Source organism: Panicum virgatum, chromosome 6K (assembly GCF_016808335.1).
Source record: "Panicum virgatum strain AP13 chromosome 6K, P.virgatum_v5, whole genome shotgun sequence".
Lineage (NCBI taxonomy): Eukaryota > Viridiplantae > Streptophyta > Magnoliopsida > Poales > Poaceae > Panicum > Panicum virgatum.
The window spans coordinates 25,148,870-25,166,144 of record NC_053141.1 but is presented as its reverse complement, the minus strand read 5'-3'; the positions used below and the strand labels follow the sequence as shown (position 1 = coordinate 25,166,144).

General features: G+C 48.6%; 1 protein-coding gene across 3 annotated transcripts in view; it reads right to left on the bottom strand.

Annotated features, from left to right (window-relative positions):
* The window catches only part of LOC120712093 (exocyst complex component SEC8-like), a 42,627-nt gene extending 26,260 nt beyond the window's left edge, over positions 1 to 16,367 (bottom strand). The window contains exons 1-15 of one of the 3 annotated variants that reach the window (XM_039997811.1): positions 16,038 to 16,367; positions 15,716 to 15,928; positions 15,398 to 15,571; positions 13,735 to 13,839; positions 12,893 to 13,002; positions 12,438 to 12,614; positions 11,686 to 11,821; positions 11,491 to 11,597; positions 4,366 to 4,664; positions 4,032 to 4,198; positions 3,621 to 3,736; positions 3,282 to 3,349; positions 2,943 to 3,055; positions 2,813 to 2,862; positions 794 to 894 (exon numbers count right to left, since the gene is read on the bottom strand). In XM_039997811.1, the coding sequence (XP_039853745.1) occupies positions 794 to 894; positions 2,813 to 2,862; positions 2,943 to 3,055; positions 3,282 to 3,349; positions 3,621 to 3,736; positions 4,032 to 4,198; positions 4,366 to 4,664; positions 11,491 to 11,597; positions 11,686 to 11,821; positions 12,438 to 12,614; positions 12,893 to 13,002; positions 13,735 to 13,839; positions 15,398 to 15,571; positions 15,716 to 15,928; positions 16,038 to 16,094 (1,993 nt within the window). In that variant the 5' untranslated portion in view covers positions 16,095 to 16,367. The remainder of the gene's footprint in view (positions 1 to 793; positions 895 to 2,812; positions 2,863 to 2,942; positions 3,056 to 3,281; positions 3,350 to 3,620; positions 3,737 to 4,031; positions 4,199 to 4,365; positions 4,665 to 11,490; positions 11,598 to 11,685; positions 11,822 to 12,437; positions 12,615 to 12,892; positions 13,003 to 13,734; positions 13,840 to 15,397; positions 15,572 to 15,715; positions 15,929 to 16,037) is intronic. The other 2 variants (XM_039997810.1, XM_039997809.1) reach the window with 2 other exon arrangements.
* Positions 16,368 to 17,275: the final 908 nt, after the last annotated feature.

Genomic DNA, 17,275 nt, shown 5'->3' with positions numbered 1-17,275 from the left:
AACTGCCATTTTTCTGCATGTGATATTTAAACACCTATTCCGATATCTTTAAACCTCAACTACTTAATTGATTTTAGCTTTGTTTCTATTGCAATAAATTCATATCGAGATAATGCAATAGGTTCGGATCGAGATAAGCCACGAGATAGCAGTAACGTATATCATGGTACATGTTTTTAGATTAATTTCAATATTAATTTAATTAATATATAATTCAATGCATTTTCAAATTAAAATCTAATTAGATTTTTTAAATTATGTGTGTGTCGCACGTGCATCTATGCTAGTGGAGTAAAAAGATTTCACAAAACTACAACTATTCACACCAAACTTTCACAAATCTACAACTTTTGGGATCAGTTTCACAGGATTAAAATTATTTAGACCCATAGAAATACAGATAATTGTAGTTCTTTCTTCTATGAAACTGGTCCTGGAAGTTGTAGTTTTTTTATAGCTAGGTGCAAATAGTTGTGGTTTTGTAAAATTTACTTCCAGAATAAAGGACCAAAGTAGTAATGCACGTAAAATGGTCAAACTAATAAGGGTAACCATTGCAAATGCATGAATTGGAAATACCATTGCATGAAGTCTGGAACATCAGTTTTATATTGATGGTATTTTCCAGTTTGCATGATCTCAAACAATGGCATCAGCAATTCAACCACAACTGCTAGGTACACTTTGCTCAAGTAAAGAGCAAGAATATCATTCTAGTCATTTTATTTCATATAACCATGCACATATGGGTAATCACACTTCACTATGTATTGGTGGACAGTTAGTGACTTACTGGATATGGCCTGCTGAACACATTTTCGGTAATCTACAAATATTGCTGGCAAGAAGTGCTCCTTCAAAAAGTTATTTACAAAAGCCAATAAGCCATCACTCCTGCACATGTTCAAAAGCAACTGTAAATACAAATAAATATGGTCCAGTAATCTGCCATATTAAAAGGTGAACAACAAAAACAATCATTTTTCAGAAAAATCTGTAGGCCATAAAATACTTTGTAGCTCCAAATCATGCTTATGTTCTTTTAGGTAGCGTCATATGACTATCTTTTGGGAATGAAATCAATTCACATTGAGAATTAGTTACATTATGCTTGTCGTAACTTTCCTGCCATGTATATAAAGGAAACCAGACTCATATCATACTACTCAGGAGTCAGAAGTGCTGGTTTCTTAAAATCTGATCTTATATCTGTTCTGGCATTCTCTGCTCTGTTATGTGCAGCTTAGCATTAGTGACACAGTATAGCAGAATAATCAGTCCTTGTCTCAGCAACTTGATTTGACATTATGACTTAAGGTCGGCGCTTGTGACCACAATTATTCCCAGATTCAAAAAAACATTCCTATTAACAAATAAGCTTCCCAGTAAACAAGCTCCACCAAACTTTCTTCTTTACAAGCAATAAGCTCCCCCATATATGGTTTCCAAACATTCTACATTCTATACGGAGTTTTGGAATGATATAATTAGGGGTGGTAATGGATCATGGCCCTAGTGGTCTCTTCACAATCCAACTTGGCCCTTATATATTTTTAACTCAAAATTGCATAAGATTAGAGCCCGGCCCTTAGATTATCTATGTCAAATTTTAAGGCCCTTTACCACCCCCTAGAAATAATAGGAGAAATTCCTGGAAATCAAGCCATCATTGAATATTTAAGTGGCCTGTCTAAGTTCCATTTGCTATATAAGCCTAGAGAAGGTTACAAGGGTCAAGAGCTAAATGAAGCAATCAAAGATCCTCCTGGGGATTGTGTTTTGTAAAAATCCCTATAAACCATGGAAGAGTGGCTATAAATTACAGGCACAAATGATCCATTATGCCTATTGAAGAACTCTAGAAACAGCTTGGCTAGGCTGCTTGTCGCAGCTTTTATCCAAGCTCTTCATTCTCCAAAAATAATCCCTATAGACTTTGACCAATTTTACTACCGGTCCTGTATACTGTCACTCCTTATACAAATTTTCAATAATAGCTACCCGCACTCAAGTTGAGAAAATTGGACAAGAGACCCTCTGATATAGTAAAAGAAGTGCCCCATTCATAGTAGCACAAACTCACTGCGAGTTCTTTGGTATTCTGTACGGCAGTTTTTGTTCTTAACAAACACCTTAGACTTTGTGTTGTGGGCATGTTACCGGCCCTCCCAATCTTGTAACAGTTTTGTTTTTGGGGGCTCTTTACCCCCTTTTTATTCTTCTTAATATATTGATGCGCAGTTCTCCTGCGCATTCGAGAAAAAAAAAGCTTCGATCGATCACAACTACTTTTTGTAGTGTGGGATTCAGTAGTCTCTTAGAACTAACTAGTTTGGGAAGGAAGAATGATGCAATGGAGAGGAACCAATGGAGCTAAAAGTATGCTCTATATTCACTCACAAAGGTTACATAGACTATGGGGGTACATGTCCTTTTATAGGACTTACAAACCGTCATACACAATGACAACTCACCATTAGCTAAACACTAGCTAGTAGTAAAATCCTAATTGACTTGTACAACCTCAACTTTACAACTAAGCAACAACTAGAAATCTAGAGACACCATGATCCAACTATAATGATCATGTATGCTCCTCAAGGGAGTCAGATTCAATATGACTTTTACTTGCTCAAGAATATAAAATTAACTTCTAACATAGTCCAGCTAGATGGTAGGCACAGTATAAACATGGTCAATAGAACTATAGAAGCACATGATCAACAGATCCACACAATTTTGCAGGTTATCGAAGGCAAAATGAATAGTAGACTTCAAATTCAATACAAGTTGAAGAGATCTGGAACAATACCCAAGTTGCGAGTACTTCTGAGGCAACATCGATCCTATTTTGTTCATAAACTACAATAATAAAATATCTCCATGAGCAACTTAGCATACTGTGAGATGCATGTACAACAGACAAACAAAAGACAGGTCACCTCAAAGACAGGACGGTAAACTGATGCGGCTAGGAAAATTCCTTGGTCAGGTATGACACTTGCTGTTCCATACCCTTCTTGTGGCACATTTGAATTTCTTCGCCATCCTTGACCTGTGGTAGATCAGAATTAAACATACATGACATAATACGAAGTCAATAGCAAGTATGCAAAACCATGTAAAAGCAAAAATAAGGTGCATGACTCATGTTTAAATGAAAAACAAAAGCATAGCAGAAAAATATCTATAACAGCCCAACATATAACCAATAGATACACCCAACAGGAGCATGAAAAGAAACAATATTTCGTCCAGATGATGTAAGCCGGTTAGTATACCTTCATTTGGCACTGAGGTTGCTGCATCAGTAATGCGAAAAGCGAAAGAAAGACCTTCCGATCCATCCCTTCAGGAAGAATGTTATGTCATTCAGTGATGTTAAAAAGCAAAGAAAACTCACCAGCAATTTAAACTGAAACAACCTAATGCAACAAAAAATTTAAGCTTCCAAAAATTACAACTTCAGTGTGAAAAAAAAAAGAGAGCTGCTACAGGCTCACCACATAAGTAATGTAAAACAGATCACCACCCATTGATCAGGAGACTACATAATAATTCACTTACAATACTGCGAATATAAAAGTAAAAATATATGCAACTGATAGGCAAATACTTGCCTCTTTTCCTTCACTGGGTCCTTATTTGCAAGCCTAGCTGTCTGGATAGCTGCATCAGCGGTAGCAGCTTCTGGAGTTGCCCGCAAAATTTCACACAGAAGTTGCTGGCACTCACTCTAACCAAAAAGAAACACAAATGAGAAAAGGAAGGTATAAGACTTCAAAGATACAGTAGCAGGACTACACATTTCATCGCACAAGGACAGACAAAGTTTACAGTATGCTGCCACTACTGATTAACAGACTCATTATATTATACCCTTCCAATAAAAGAGCATGATATTATACCGAATTCCAAAACAGAAATGGGACGCATAGTGTTACATCAAATTTGACAGAAGCAATAGCCGTGGATTGAATATGAAAAGCAGATCACAGTAAAAATGATAGACAAGTAGTACCAAAGGCTACCTGCACAACTGACAGAGAGAACGCAACACTAAAACCACCAGTAGCTTGGGAAGATTCAGAGTCTGGATTCCAGCTTGGATCCCCATATGTGATATGAGGTGTGTTTATGTTGTCAACCTCTGATGTTGATTTTTCTTCAAGAAGATCCCCAACGATAATATGATTCTCTGACAAGTAGAATAATTTTTAATGTTTGCACGATCAATAAGATATACCCTCCCTTCCAAATTGTAGGTCGTTTTGGCAAATCTAGATACATAGTTTTTGCTATGTATCTAGACACGGAGGGAGTACAGATTTGTAGAAATCAAACTAGCTGATACATAGCACCTACCAAGTATGTCTAAAAGACATTCAAATATTGATCTAAGGAGTTGACCAGCTGCACGCTGAGCATCTCCTGCGGGTGCCATAGCTGGCGAAATGGGACTGACAACTAGTTGTGCTGCCATTACAGATGCACCATTCTTTGTTTTCTGCTTGAGCATCTGGAACCGGGGAATGGGTCCATCTGAATGCGACCCATCAGAATTTCTTTTTGCAGCTTTGTCTGTACTGGATTTCGAAGCCTCTTCAGTATAGGCTTTAATCTTTGAAGTGATAACATCATGGATTGTAGGGCGTACTCGTTGGCTGTCATGAAAAATGCTACTAATTAATAAGAAAATCAAAAGTTAAAGTAAGAATCAAAACAGCACAAGCAAAGTTGTCTTGCTCCAAACCACAAAGTGGAGTTCTGAAGCAATATTTCACAACATGTTCTTGTCATGGGTTAAAATGCCACCGTATCAGACTATCAGGTATGACTAAGTCCCCGTTTGGCAGCGCTCTAAACCAGCTTCATGTGCTCTAGCTCCAGCTCCACCCCATTCCTGCTCCAGTCAGCTCCCTGCTTCACAATTGCGTGTTTGGTGGCAGTGGCACTTCTCCCTCTGCTCCAGCTCTAGCTTGACAACCTAGATGAGATCCAAGCCGGCAGCACCTTCCTCCGTCCCTGTCGGCGAGCGGCGTCGTGAAGGCGAGTGATGGATAAGTCTTTGCTGGTTAGTCAGCATTGTACGTCTGCAGCATCTCTTTGCTGCAGCACATGGTCCTTGAGGGACAGTCTGTACTGGTGGTCTGGTGGTCTTTGTGGGGCTGCAGCATCTTTCCTTACTGCAGCACGTAGTGGTCTTGCTGCCCCTAGGACAGCATCTTAGAGGACAGCATATTTGATTGTTTAGTTTTAGCTTTTAGACTAGCATCTTAGACTAGTTTGGCATGTGCCTTGGCTGCCTGCACCTGACTGCCTATAAATATGTACCCACCTCTCCCGTGGAGAGCATGGCATTGTGAGTGTGAATGAAGAAAAACCCAGAAAACTTCCCCAACTTGAGTGTCATCCTCTCAGCTCAATGAGAGTGAAAATTGAGCTTCTAACAGCGAGCAGTGCTTTGCGACCAGCAGACCGGCATGGGACAAGTTGCAGGAGGGGAAGAGCAGTGCAGCTAGCAAGTGGGTTGGATGGGTGGATGAGGATGAGCGGCAGCCAACGGGCAGGCTGGCGACCGGACAGGAGCGGCGACCAGCGAGCAGGTGGATGGGGACGAGCGACCAGCAAGCGGGCGAATGGATGGGGAAAAGCGGCAGCCGGTGAGCAGGGACGAGAGGCCAGCAGATGGTGGGCGGATGGGGAAGAGATTTGGTGATTGAGCTGCGGCAACGTGCAGAGCAAATCAGAATGGGCTCCAGGTTTTTTCTGCTCCCCACCGCACGAGAAAACTGTGGATCGATTTCGCTCACTTCACTGGAGAATCAGGTGCTGGTTTTGGCATTTGGCAGCGCTATGTAGAATCCGGCATGGAGCGGAGCGGAAGGAGCACTGCCAAACAGGGCCTGGACGGCGGCGCGCCCGGCGACAGTCCAGGGGCCCGCGCGCCCGGCGGCGGCCTGGACGGCGACGCGCCCGGCGACGGTCCAGGGGGCCGCGCACCCGGCGGCGGAGGCCGCGCCCCTGGCGGCGGCACGCAGGGCGGAGGCGGCGGCCGCGCCCTTGGCGGCGGCGCGCAGGGCGGTGGCGGCGCTCCTAGCTGGGGTGCGCGCGGCGGCGCCCTCGGCTACCACGGCCTCCAGGCGGTGGTCAGGGACGTCGGTCCCGGCGGTGGGTGGCCCACCCTCACCAAGACCAACTACGTCGAGTGGGCCGCGGTCATGGAGGTGAAGCTCCAGGTGCGGCATATGTGGGAGGCAGTCCGGTACGGCGACGTCGACTACGATGAGGATCAACGGGCGCTGGATGCTCTCATCGCAGCAACCCCGCCGGAGATGCAATTCACGCTTTCCAAGAAGCGAACTGCCAAGGAGGCTTGGGACTCCATCGCTGCGGCACGTATCGGCAGCGACCGCGCCCGCAAGACCACTCTCCAGGCACTTCGCAAGGAGTGGGAGAACCTGGCCTTCAAGCCAGGTGAGGATGTTGATGACTTCGCCCTCCGTCTCAACACTCTGCTGCAGAAGGTGGTGCAGTTCGGCGACGACACCTACGACGAGGAGAGAGCCGTTGAGAAGCTCTTCCGCTGCGTTCCCGAGAGGTACAGGCAGACCGCTCGCTCAATCGAGTCTCTGCTGGACCTCTCCACCATGACGATCGAGGAGGCGATTGGTCGCCTCAAGGTCGACGACAGCGACGAGCCACAACCTCCCTCGGGAGGCATCTCCATCGGTGGGAAGCTTCACCTTACTCAGGAGCAGTGGGAGGCCCGGCGCGGTGACAGGAGGGGGGAGCCCTCTTCCTCGACTGGTGGCCGCAAGCGCGGCAAGCCGCGAAAGGGGCGCGGAGGTGCCCAAGCCGGGGCACGAGGGCGCGCCGACGGTGGCGCCCGCGGAGATGCTCAGGGCGGCGCCGCCGATAGGCCCAAGGCGGCACGAGACGAGTTGTGGCAGGCCCGACCACTGGGCCAGGGACTGCCCGCAGCGGAGGCGTGGGGGCCAAGCCCACGTCGCGGAGGCCCAGCCGGATGACGAGCCGGCTCTGTTCCTACTCCACGGGGACATGGAGCCGCATCCGACGGCACCGCCTGCCACCGCTCTACTCCACCTCGACGAGCCGCATGCCCGAGTCCTCGGCAACGGCTCCGACGACGACAGGGTCGATGGCTGGTACCTCGACTCCGGCGCCACGCACCACATGACCAGGCGGCGGGAGTTCTTCTCCGACCTGGACGTCGACGTAGGTGGCTCCGTCAGGTTCGGGGACTCCTCCGCCGTGGAGATCAAGGGCGTGGGCTCCGTGATCTTCACCGCCAAGTTCGGAGAGCACCGGATGCTCACCGGAGTCTACTACATCCCGGCGCTGCGGAACTCCATCATCAGCCTTGGGCAGCTCGATGAGAGCGGCTCCCGCGTGGTGATCGACAGCGGGGTCCTCCGCATCTGGGACTACCGTCGCCAGCTTCTCGCCAGGGTGGTTCGAGGGAAGAACCGCGTCTACATCCTCGACGTCGGGGTGGCCCAGCCTCTTTGTCTTGCAGCTCGCAGGGACGACGAGGCATGGCAGTGGCACGAGCGCTTTGGGCACCTCCACTTTGAGGCCCTGAAGCGGCTCGGCGCCAAGGAGATGGTGTGAGGCCTCCCATGCCTCGACCACGTGGAGCAGCTCTGCGACGTCTGCGTGTTGACGAAGCAAAAGCGGCACTCTTTCCCCCAACAGGCGAGCTTCCGAGCCAAGGAGCGGCTCGAGCTCGTACACGGGGACTTGTGTGGTCCGGTGACACCGGTCACACCAGGAGGACGGCGCTACTTCCTGCTGCTCGTCGACGACCTCTCCCGCTTCATGTGGGTGATGATCCTCGGCAGCAAGGGAGAGGCTGCGGACGCCATCAGGCGTGCTCAGGCTGCTGTGGAGGCGGAGAGCGGCCGCAAGTTGCGCGTGCTGCGCACCGACAACGGCGGCGAGTTCACGGCGGCCGAGTTCACGGCGTACTGCGCGGATGAGGGCATCCAGCGCCACTACTCCGCGCCGTACAGCCCGCAACAGAACGGCGTCGTCGAGCGGCGCAACCAGACAGTTGTGGGGATGGCCCGGGCCCTCAAGCAGAGGGGGATGCCGGCTGTCATCTGGGGAGAGGCGGTGGTGACGGCCGTCTACATCCTCAACCGCTCGCCCACCAAGGCACTCGACGGCATGACGCCGTATAAGGCTTGGCATGGGCATAAGCCGGCGGTCTCCCACCTGCGGGTCTTCGGCTGCCTCGCGTTCGCCAAGGAGCTTGGCCACATCGGCAAGCTCGACGACAGGAGCACTCCGGGAGTGTTCATTGGCTACGCGGAGGCTTCGAAGGCCTACCACATTCTCGACCCGGAGACACAGCGTGTGCGCACGGCGCGCGACGTTGTGTTCGACGAAGGGCGAGGATGGGCGTGGGACAAGGCGGTGGACGACGGCTCGGCTCCGACGTACGACGACTTCACCGTCGAGTATGTCCACTTCGAGGGAGCTGGGGGAGTAGGCAGCTCTTCTTCGCCGAGCGTGCCTACCCCGGTCCCCGAGCCTCCACCGACTCTGGCGCCCGACACACCGGCGGCACCACGCTCTTCAGCTGCGACTCCGGCTGCGCCGAGTTCCTCGGCTGCACCACCACAGCCGGCGACGCCGCGCACTCCAGCACCGACAGCCACTCCTCCGGGCACGCCTACTCCAGCACCTGCTCACAGCCCGGTGGAGTTCGCTACTCCGCTCTCTCACGACGAGGAGCGCATCGACGCGTACCACGACGGTGAGCCGCTGCGGTACCGTACGATGGAGGACCTTCTCGGCGATCAGCCGGTGCCGGGACTAGTGCCTCACGACCTGGAGGCGCAGTTGCACCTCGCGTGCGACGACGGCGAGCCTCGGTCTTTTGCAGAGGCCGAGGGACACGCGGCATGGCGTGCCGCGATGCAGTCGGAGATGGACGCGGTTGAGAAGAACCGCACTTGGGAGCTTGCTGATCTCCCTCGCGGTCACCGCGCGATCAACCTTAAGTGGGTGTTCAAGCTGAAGAGGGATGAGGCCGGCACCGTCGTCAAGCACAAGGCTCGCCTGGTGGCACGAGGTTTCGTGTAGCAGGAGGGAGTCGACTTCGACGATGCCTTCGCTCCCGTGGCACGGATGGAGTCCGTGCGACTCCTCCTTGCGCTAGCTGCCCAGGAGGGCTGGCGTGTCCATCACATGGACGTCAAGTCGGCGTTTCTCAACGGCGACTTGAAGGAGGTCTACGTGCACCAGCCGACGGGGTTTGCGATCCCCGGCAAGGAGGGTAAGGTGCTACGTCTGCGCAAGGCCCTCTATGGCTTGCGGCAGGCCCCGAGGGTGTGGAACGCCAAGCTGGACTCCACGCTCAAGGGGATGGGCTTCGAGCAAAGCCCGCACGAGGCGGCCATCTACCGGCGGGGCAAAGGAGGCAATGCCCTGCTGGTGGGTGTCTACGTCGACGACTTGGTGATCACCGGCACCAAGGATGCGGAGGTGGGGGCTTCTCTCCTACCTGGGGATCGAGGTGCACTAGGACGACTCCGGGATCACACTTCGACAGACCGCCTACGCCAAGCGCGTCGTCGAGCTCGCTGGGCTCACCGACTGCAACCCAGCTCTCACTGTGATGGAGGAGAGGCTAAAGCTGAGCCGTGACAGCACGGCAGAGGTGGACGCTACTCAGTACCGGCGCCTTGTGGGGAGCCTCCGCTACCTCGCCCACACACGGCCGGACTTGGCGTTCTCCGTCGGCTACGTTAGTCGGTTCATGCAGCGACCGACGACGGAGCACCAGCAGGCCGTGAAGAGGATCATCCGCTATGTTGCGGGGACTCTCGACCACGGTCTCCACTACCCGAGGTGCCCTGGAGCGGCACACTTCGTCGGGTACAGCGACAGCGACCACGCCGGCGACATCGACACCAGCAAGAGCACGAGCGGGATCCTCTTCTTCCTCGGCAATTGCCTCGTTAGCTGGCAGTCGGTCAAGCAGCAGGTGGTGGCCTTGTCCAGCTGCGAGGCCGAGTACATAGCGGCCTCCACCGCGTCGACTCAGGCACTCTGGCTCGCTCGACTGCTTGGTGATCTCCTCGGCAGAGACACTGGAGCAATGGAGCTCAGGGTGGACAGCAAGTCCGCTCTTGCGCTGGCCAAGAATCTCGTGTTCCATGAGAGGAGCAAGCACATCCGGGTCAGGTATCACTTCATCCGAAGCTGCTTGGAGGAAGGAACCATCAAGGCGAGCTACATCAACACCAAGGATCAGCTTGCGGATCTGCTCACCAAACCCCTTGGGAGGATCAAGTTCCTTGAGCTTTGCTCCAGGACTGGGATGGTCCAATCTTCCCACAAGACGACGCACAAGACTTAGGGGGAGAATGATGGATAAGTCTTTGCTGGTTAGTCAGCATTGTACCTCTGCAGCATCTCTTTGCTGCAGCACATGGTCCTTGAGGGACAGTTTGTACTGGTGGTCTTGCGGTCTTTGTGGGGCTGCAGCATCTTTCCTTACTGCAGCACATAGTGGTCTTGCTGCCCCTAGGACAGCATCTTAGAGGACAGCATATTTGACTGTTTAGTTTTAGCTTTTAGACTAGCATCTTAGACTAGTTTGGCATGTGCCTTGGCTGCCTGCACCTGACTGCCTATAAATATGTACCCACCTCTCCCGTGGAGAGCATGGCATTGTGAGTGTGAATGAAGAAAAACCCAGAAAACTTCCCCAACTTGAGTGTCATCCTCTCAGCTCAATGAGAGTGAAAATTGAGCTTCTAACAGCGAGCAGTGCTTTGCGACCAGCAGACCGGCATGGGACAAGTTGCAGGAGGGGAAGAGCAGTGCAGCTAGCAAGTGGGTTGGATGGGTGGATGAGGATGAGCGGCAGCCAACGGGCAGGCTGGCGACCGGACAGGAGCGGCGACCAGCGAGCAGGTGGATGGGGATGAGCGACCAGCAAGCGGGCGAATGGATGGGGAAAAGCGGCAGCCGGTGAGCAGGGACGAGAGGCCAGCAGATGGTGGGCGGATGGGGAAGAGATTTGGTGATTGAGCTGCGGCAACGTGCAGAGCAAATCAGAATGGGCTCCAGGTTTTTTCTGCTCCCCACCGCACGAGAAAACTGTGGATCGATTTCGCTCACTTCACTGGAGAATCAGGTGCTGGTTTTGGCATTTGGCAGCGCTCTGTAGAATCCGGCATGGAGCGGAGCGGAAGGAGCACTGCCAAACAGGGCCTAATTATATTTACAAGGAAGGAAGGACAGCTTGCTCTGGTAAGATGCCCCTTTTTACTTTTGTCAGAATCCTACTAGACATCCAATCTTTGTAGATATTTTCCAGGATTAAGTACAAATAAGGATGATCTTGTTCCATGGAATTATGAAGTTTGCCCAGTATATCTATGAAAACTATGTGTTAAATACAGATCTTATTCAGTAAGAAAAATAGAAAACAAATAGGATGAGAAGTACCATATCACAGCTCCTGCAGCTGCGATCTTTCCAAGCATTGATAAACATTGTACCAATGTTCTCAAGTATTTCACATTAAGGGGGGCATCTGCCTTGATCATTGAATCCTAAAGATACATTACCAACAAATAAATATAAGTGAGGCAATTTGACGGGAAAAAATTACACCACATAGATTGAGAAACAAGAGCATACAATGAACTCATCTGGTGCAGCACAGGAAAGAAAAATTGGGATTTCACGAGAAATACTTTTTGAATCTTTACGAGTGCGTCCATCACTTTCACGCATGTCTAAGCTACTATCATCATCCGGTCCATCAAATGAAGAGCTGAAAAAAAAATCAGATGACATAAATTGTATTTAATGTATTCATTTCATTTATGAATAGGACTACGATTACTTGATTCTGATATTGCTAAACAATTTTTGTAACATAATTCATGGAAACAAAGACCATGCAATAGTTGTCTACAATAACTTTATGCACCTGTTTGTAGGCATGATATTGTGCTGAGATTAGCTAGATGTGAGCTGAAGTGTTTGGAGGATCAATCACCTTGAATAAGCATTACTATGAAGCATAATAATGTTCAGATCAGGCATGCATCCGACAACTTTCCATAGATAACTCTAGTTGCAAACAAAGCAACTAGAGAACTTCTACCGTGGATTTTAAAATATACTTTTATGACCAAAGAAAATTGTAATTCAATAAAATCATTTTGAGCCACAAATAATGTGTTTTCATATAACCACTCTATACATTAACGATTTGCAGGTTTTTGGTCATTGGTCACCTTTAAAATGTTTCAATTGCAGAGGAACTCACCAGAGAGTGCAATGCATTGAAACCCGGCACAGGATCAAGTCAACAAAAGGCATAATCTTTTTTTACTTTATGAAGGCGATGAATACTTGGAAGCAGGAGAGGAAGTTGAACATACCCTCCATCAACAGAACTAGTTTTTGGAAACCCATCTGCAGTCACCAGTCCATCAATGTGATTGTCACCTTTAATTGACCTAGTTCTCCTTGAAAGAGGTTGCATGCTGTTTACTACGCGCCCAGCAGCTGTAGAAGCTGGTACTTCCTCATTGTCAACCATGCTCAAAGTCACAGAGCTGCAAGAGAAAATCTTGGAAAGTGAAAAAACTGTTAATTGCAGATGAAATTACAGCAGTCAGTTGCTTGACATATATCAGTTACACTACCAAAGGAGTTAACAAGAAATCATATTGAAATGAGATTTTCAGTGCAGAACACATACACCAGAGACAACATCATTATAATGAAAGAAAGTATGAGATATGCCACAGAAAAGCATGTAAACTACTAAAAAAGAAATGGCTACAGAAATAACTGAGATCAACAAAGCAGACCAAAAGAAATAAAACCATACCTATATTCTCCATTGTTATACAAATGGCCATGCAACTCTTCCAAAATTTTGTAGAATAGTACACCTCGCAGCTTTGTTAGATCAGAACGAACATCTTGAAGAGCACCTACCTTTAAATTTTTGTTAGTGTAATATTGCTATGATGGAAGAAGATAAGAAGGATATCTGCTAGCTCATGTCAATCTACACAGTCATCTTGAGCTACATAAGGACAACTAAACCCAAATGGCATACAATAATGACCTTAACTAATAAAACATTTAGAATATGTTCCTTGATGCCGTCATTACTTTGGAACAAAATGTGTAAATGATCAAATCTATTTAAACACCACAAATGGTGCCGATATAAACTTTACCAAAGTCATGAATATATGTCCATAAAATTTCTAGTTTACTAACTTCAACACTTGCAATCCTCATCTTTTTATCAGTTCTAACTAATAAGACTACCTAGGTACCCAGCACATTTATCCATTCAGCTAGGTGAACTGCAAATCAGGCTAAGCCACAAAATGAAATGTTCTTCACAGCAAATTTGTATCCTAGACATTTGCTAAGTTGGATGTCCATGTTGATGAATTTTGCCTACACAGACAATGATTAAACTAACATATCAACATAAATATTGAGGAACCTTTTGACTTCTTGTACCGAACATAGCTACAAACAATGCAACTACAGTACAAGTGCAGTTCAGCATTTTGTTGGATTAATGAAGGGCATACAATAGATGAACATCTTAACTAAAAGGTATGTGCAAGCTAAACATAAGGTAACCCTAGCCCAAACTTTCAGAAAGCGGAAGTACAAAACAAATTATGATTGGATGTCACAACTAACCGCTTGAAGGCCTTCTCGCTCTAGCATCACCATTGATTGGACATGCAATTGCACTGCAGCATACAGCTGTTTCTCTGCCATTAAGTTTTCAATTCGGGCAGGGACCTGTGATATTGACCATGTTAGTCGAGAAAATAACACCCTGAAATTTGGGTTATAGTTAAGGTTGAAAGTAGAAGGAAGAACACAAATGGTTTAAAATTTAAATAACTCAAGCTGAAATAATTTGGTTGAGGATAGTTCTACTTGTTCTTGATTTTTCTCCCAGATGTTTACCTCCTAACTTTTGCAGGTGAGCCTGAGCTTTCACCACACTTTTGCACGAGGCATTATAATTAAGGTGAGGCATGTGCATTCGAGAAAAAAAATAATGCGGCACTATATGTGGCTGATCTCAAACTTTAGTCGTGCTTTTATAAAAGATTTTACATGAAAGTTAAATTTCTTTCTTGAGCCAAGCTTGGACATCAGAACCTTCGGCTGAGCCAAGGTCAAGTCCATTTCTAATCTCAAAATCTGACTCCAGCTCGCCTTGAACCAAGCAGGACCTACATCTCAATGAGTGCATGCATTATGCTGAAAAGTGGCTTTCAAGGCCCAAGTGTCCTCTCTGACCCTAGAATTTGTGTTCATCTAATTGGAAAAATTAACCAAGTGCATCCAAATGTGTCACTATTCATATTTATTGCTCTCAACATATGGTCAAATTAAACTACTTTGCACTTCACTGACCAAATTCAACTTAGAATATTTTAATGGTTTAGCTTTTGGGATTTTCCCTGATCTAACAGAAGGGAAACAAAAATGTAATCCATTAACTGTGGGATTCTGCAATGACCCTTGGAGAAAGTGGATCCAACACATACAACATATTTACAGCATTTAACCTACTTAGATTGTGTAAATCCGAGGAGGGCAAGGTCTTCAGCATGAAATTTACTGGCATCATATAATTTAATTTATAATGGCACAATGCACGATCACCCAGACACTAGACTTTTTTTCCTTCCCATAAATGACTAAAATTAGTCATCTTAATTTCTTAATGTCAACATTTTGGCTGGTAAATACTAAGTACAGACAGAATATGTACTATATGAAAGATGTAGGGCAATACAGAGCTCCACAGCAAGACATTTCCATAGCACATGTTGTATGCATAAAGTTAGTTTCTATTTTATAACAAAATTGATTTCTCAAAAAAAGAAAAAGAAAGTTTCTAACCCAATTGATTTCTAAGAAGTTTCTAACCTAATTGGTTTCTGAAAAAAAAACTATTCCAATTGAAATGTAACTGAATTGTTGCCTCTAAAATATGTAAAATTTCTTGAGTTCCAGGTGGTCCCAAATGGCTTCAGCGAAGGTGTTTTGCTACACTATTTTTTAACATGTTTCATAAAAGTATGTTCTTGTAGATCGATCAGCTAGGGTAGCATATATGGTGTATACCTTGGCTGAAACAAGCCATTAATTATGTTTTCAATGAAAAATATTTGATTGTGGCTTCTAATTAAAAAGTCACTCAGTTAAGTGCATGTCTATATTTACGTTTGTCCATGTCAACTTAACTATGAGTTTATGACAGGCAATGTCCGAATACCATACGACATAATCTTGTCACCAGGAGCACACAGATTAGAAGCGATGAAGCTTATGAACTGACCTTTGCAACATCCTCAACCTGATCCAAAAGGGAAAGGACATGGCGTAGTGTGAGTGACCGGTACCACAGCTGGCCGAGGTGATTATTCTTCCTGCCAAGCAGCTTCTTGGCCTCCGCCATCTCTCCCTTGAGTCCAGTAATGCTATCTGCAGACTCACTGAATAACCGCAGGATCTGTCGCCCCAGCACATAGAGAAGAAAAGGAAATTAAACCCGATAGCTCCACATGCCATGTTGACCTAAGGTGCACACAACCACTGAAGGGCTCGCTGGGTAAAACGAAGGAAAAAGACCCATGGTGAGCGGACTGAAAGGAACCTGGGAGTAATTCTGGATGGCTTTGTTGAAGCCGTGGTGGTAGGCGTGCACGACTTCGTCAACGACGTCCTCAATGAGATCGCTCTGCTCTTTGAGGAACTGGATCTCGCCCTCGCGGTCCTTGGAGGTTAGGATGTGCACAACGTGCGGCAGGGAGTCGAACCGCGCGGCCGCCCACCCCTCGTCGATCCGCGACAATCCTTCCTTGAGGTACTGCGCCCCGCAGACGACGAAAATTAGAATTTCCGGTACCAATTACTGTTCAGCATCGCATCCGACGCGAGGAACGACGGTAGGGAGGCGAAGGGAAAGGGAAACTTACGGATTTGTCGACCGGAATGGGGAGGCCATCGAAGATGCCGCGGCGGCCGCGGCTCATCGTGCCGGCGACAAGGGGCGGCCTCGCGGAGGAGGTGCTGAGATCTGGGCCAAATCGGGGTCCGGAGTTGGTACCCCGTGTCGCACTTGTAATAAAATTAAAAAGCAGCTAGCTTCGGCCTGCAGCGGCGGCGCGTCGATCCAGTGGACGGCAACGGTGGAGGACGGCGGTCCGCAGCGGCAACGCGTCAAGCCCGGGTCCGGCGGCGAACCGAAAGCCGCGGCGGAGGGTGGAGCGGCACGCGCGCGCGAGGGAGCCCAGGAGGAAGGGTCGGATGTCGAAGAAGGGCCACAGCCGAGGAGAAGTCGGACTCAGATTGGGTGACACGCCGGCTTGACATTTCGTCCATCACAGCCGCTCGAAACGAATCCAACAGCTCCCGGTTGTCCGCCCGCATAGGAGCCGTTTTCTTCGTCTTCACCGGCTAACACAGGCTTGACGGCGTCCAATCTGCGCGTCTGGGCGTCGCCCTGCCGCCGCGCTCGCCGAATCCCATGCAGGAGAGGCGAGGGCGCTCCGCCGGCGGGTCGTCGCAGGAGGCGGGCTCGTCGCCGCGAGTGGGGAGGCGGGCGGCCACCGCACGCGTGGAGGCATGCTCGCCGCCCCTCCCGTCGGTCCGTCGTGAGCGGAGAGGACACGACGAGCGTCGAGACGGCGGCGAGGCGGAGGAGAATGAGGCCGTCGCGGCCGTGCCTGGCGGCGAGGTCGCGGAGGGAGACATGCGGGAGGGAGACGACGAGTGGAGGTGGTCGATGCTCCGCGAGCACAACGGCAGCAAGCACCGGTGCGTGGTCAACCGGACCGACGCGCCCTTTGGCTCGGCGGCCGGCATTCTGCTCGTCGCGGCGGTCCTCATCGCGAGGCTATCCTGGGCCACCCCGAAGAGCAAAGGAAAGGCGACGCACGAGGCGCGCATGCAGCATGCTCTCGAAGCGCAACCTCTTCTACCGGGCGTGCCCAGGGTTAACCATTTCGTTTTCCGGTCAAATCCCGGTGTTTAGCGGAAACGGAATTCCGTTCCGAAATTTCGATAAATTTCGGCGAATTTCGTTGAATTTCGGTCGAAATTTGTTGAATTTTAAATTTGAAAACGAAATATACCGAAAAATACCGAAATTTCGAATCCCGGTAACTAGCGGAAACGAAAAAATTTCTGAAATTTCGGCGAAATTTCGCCGAAA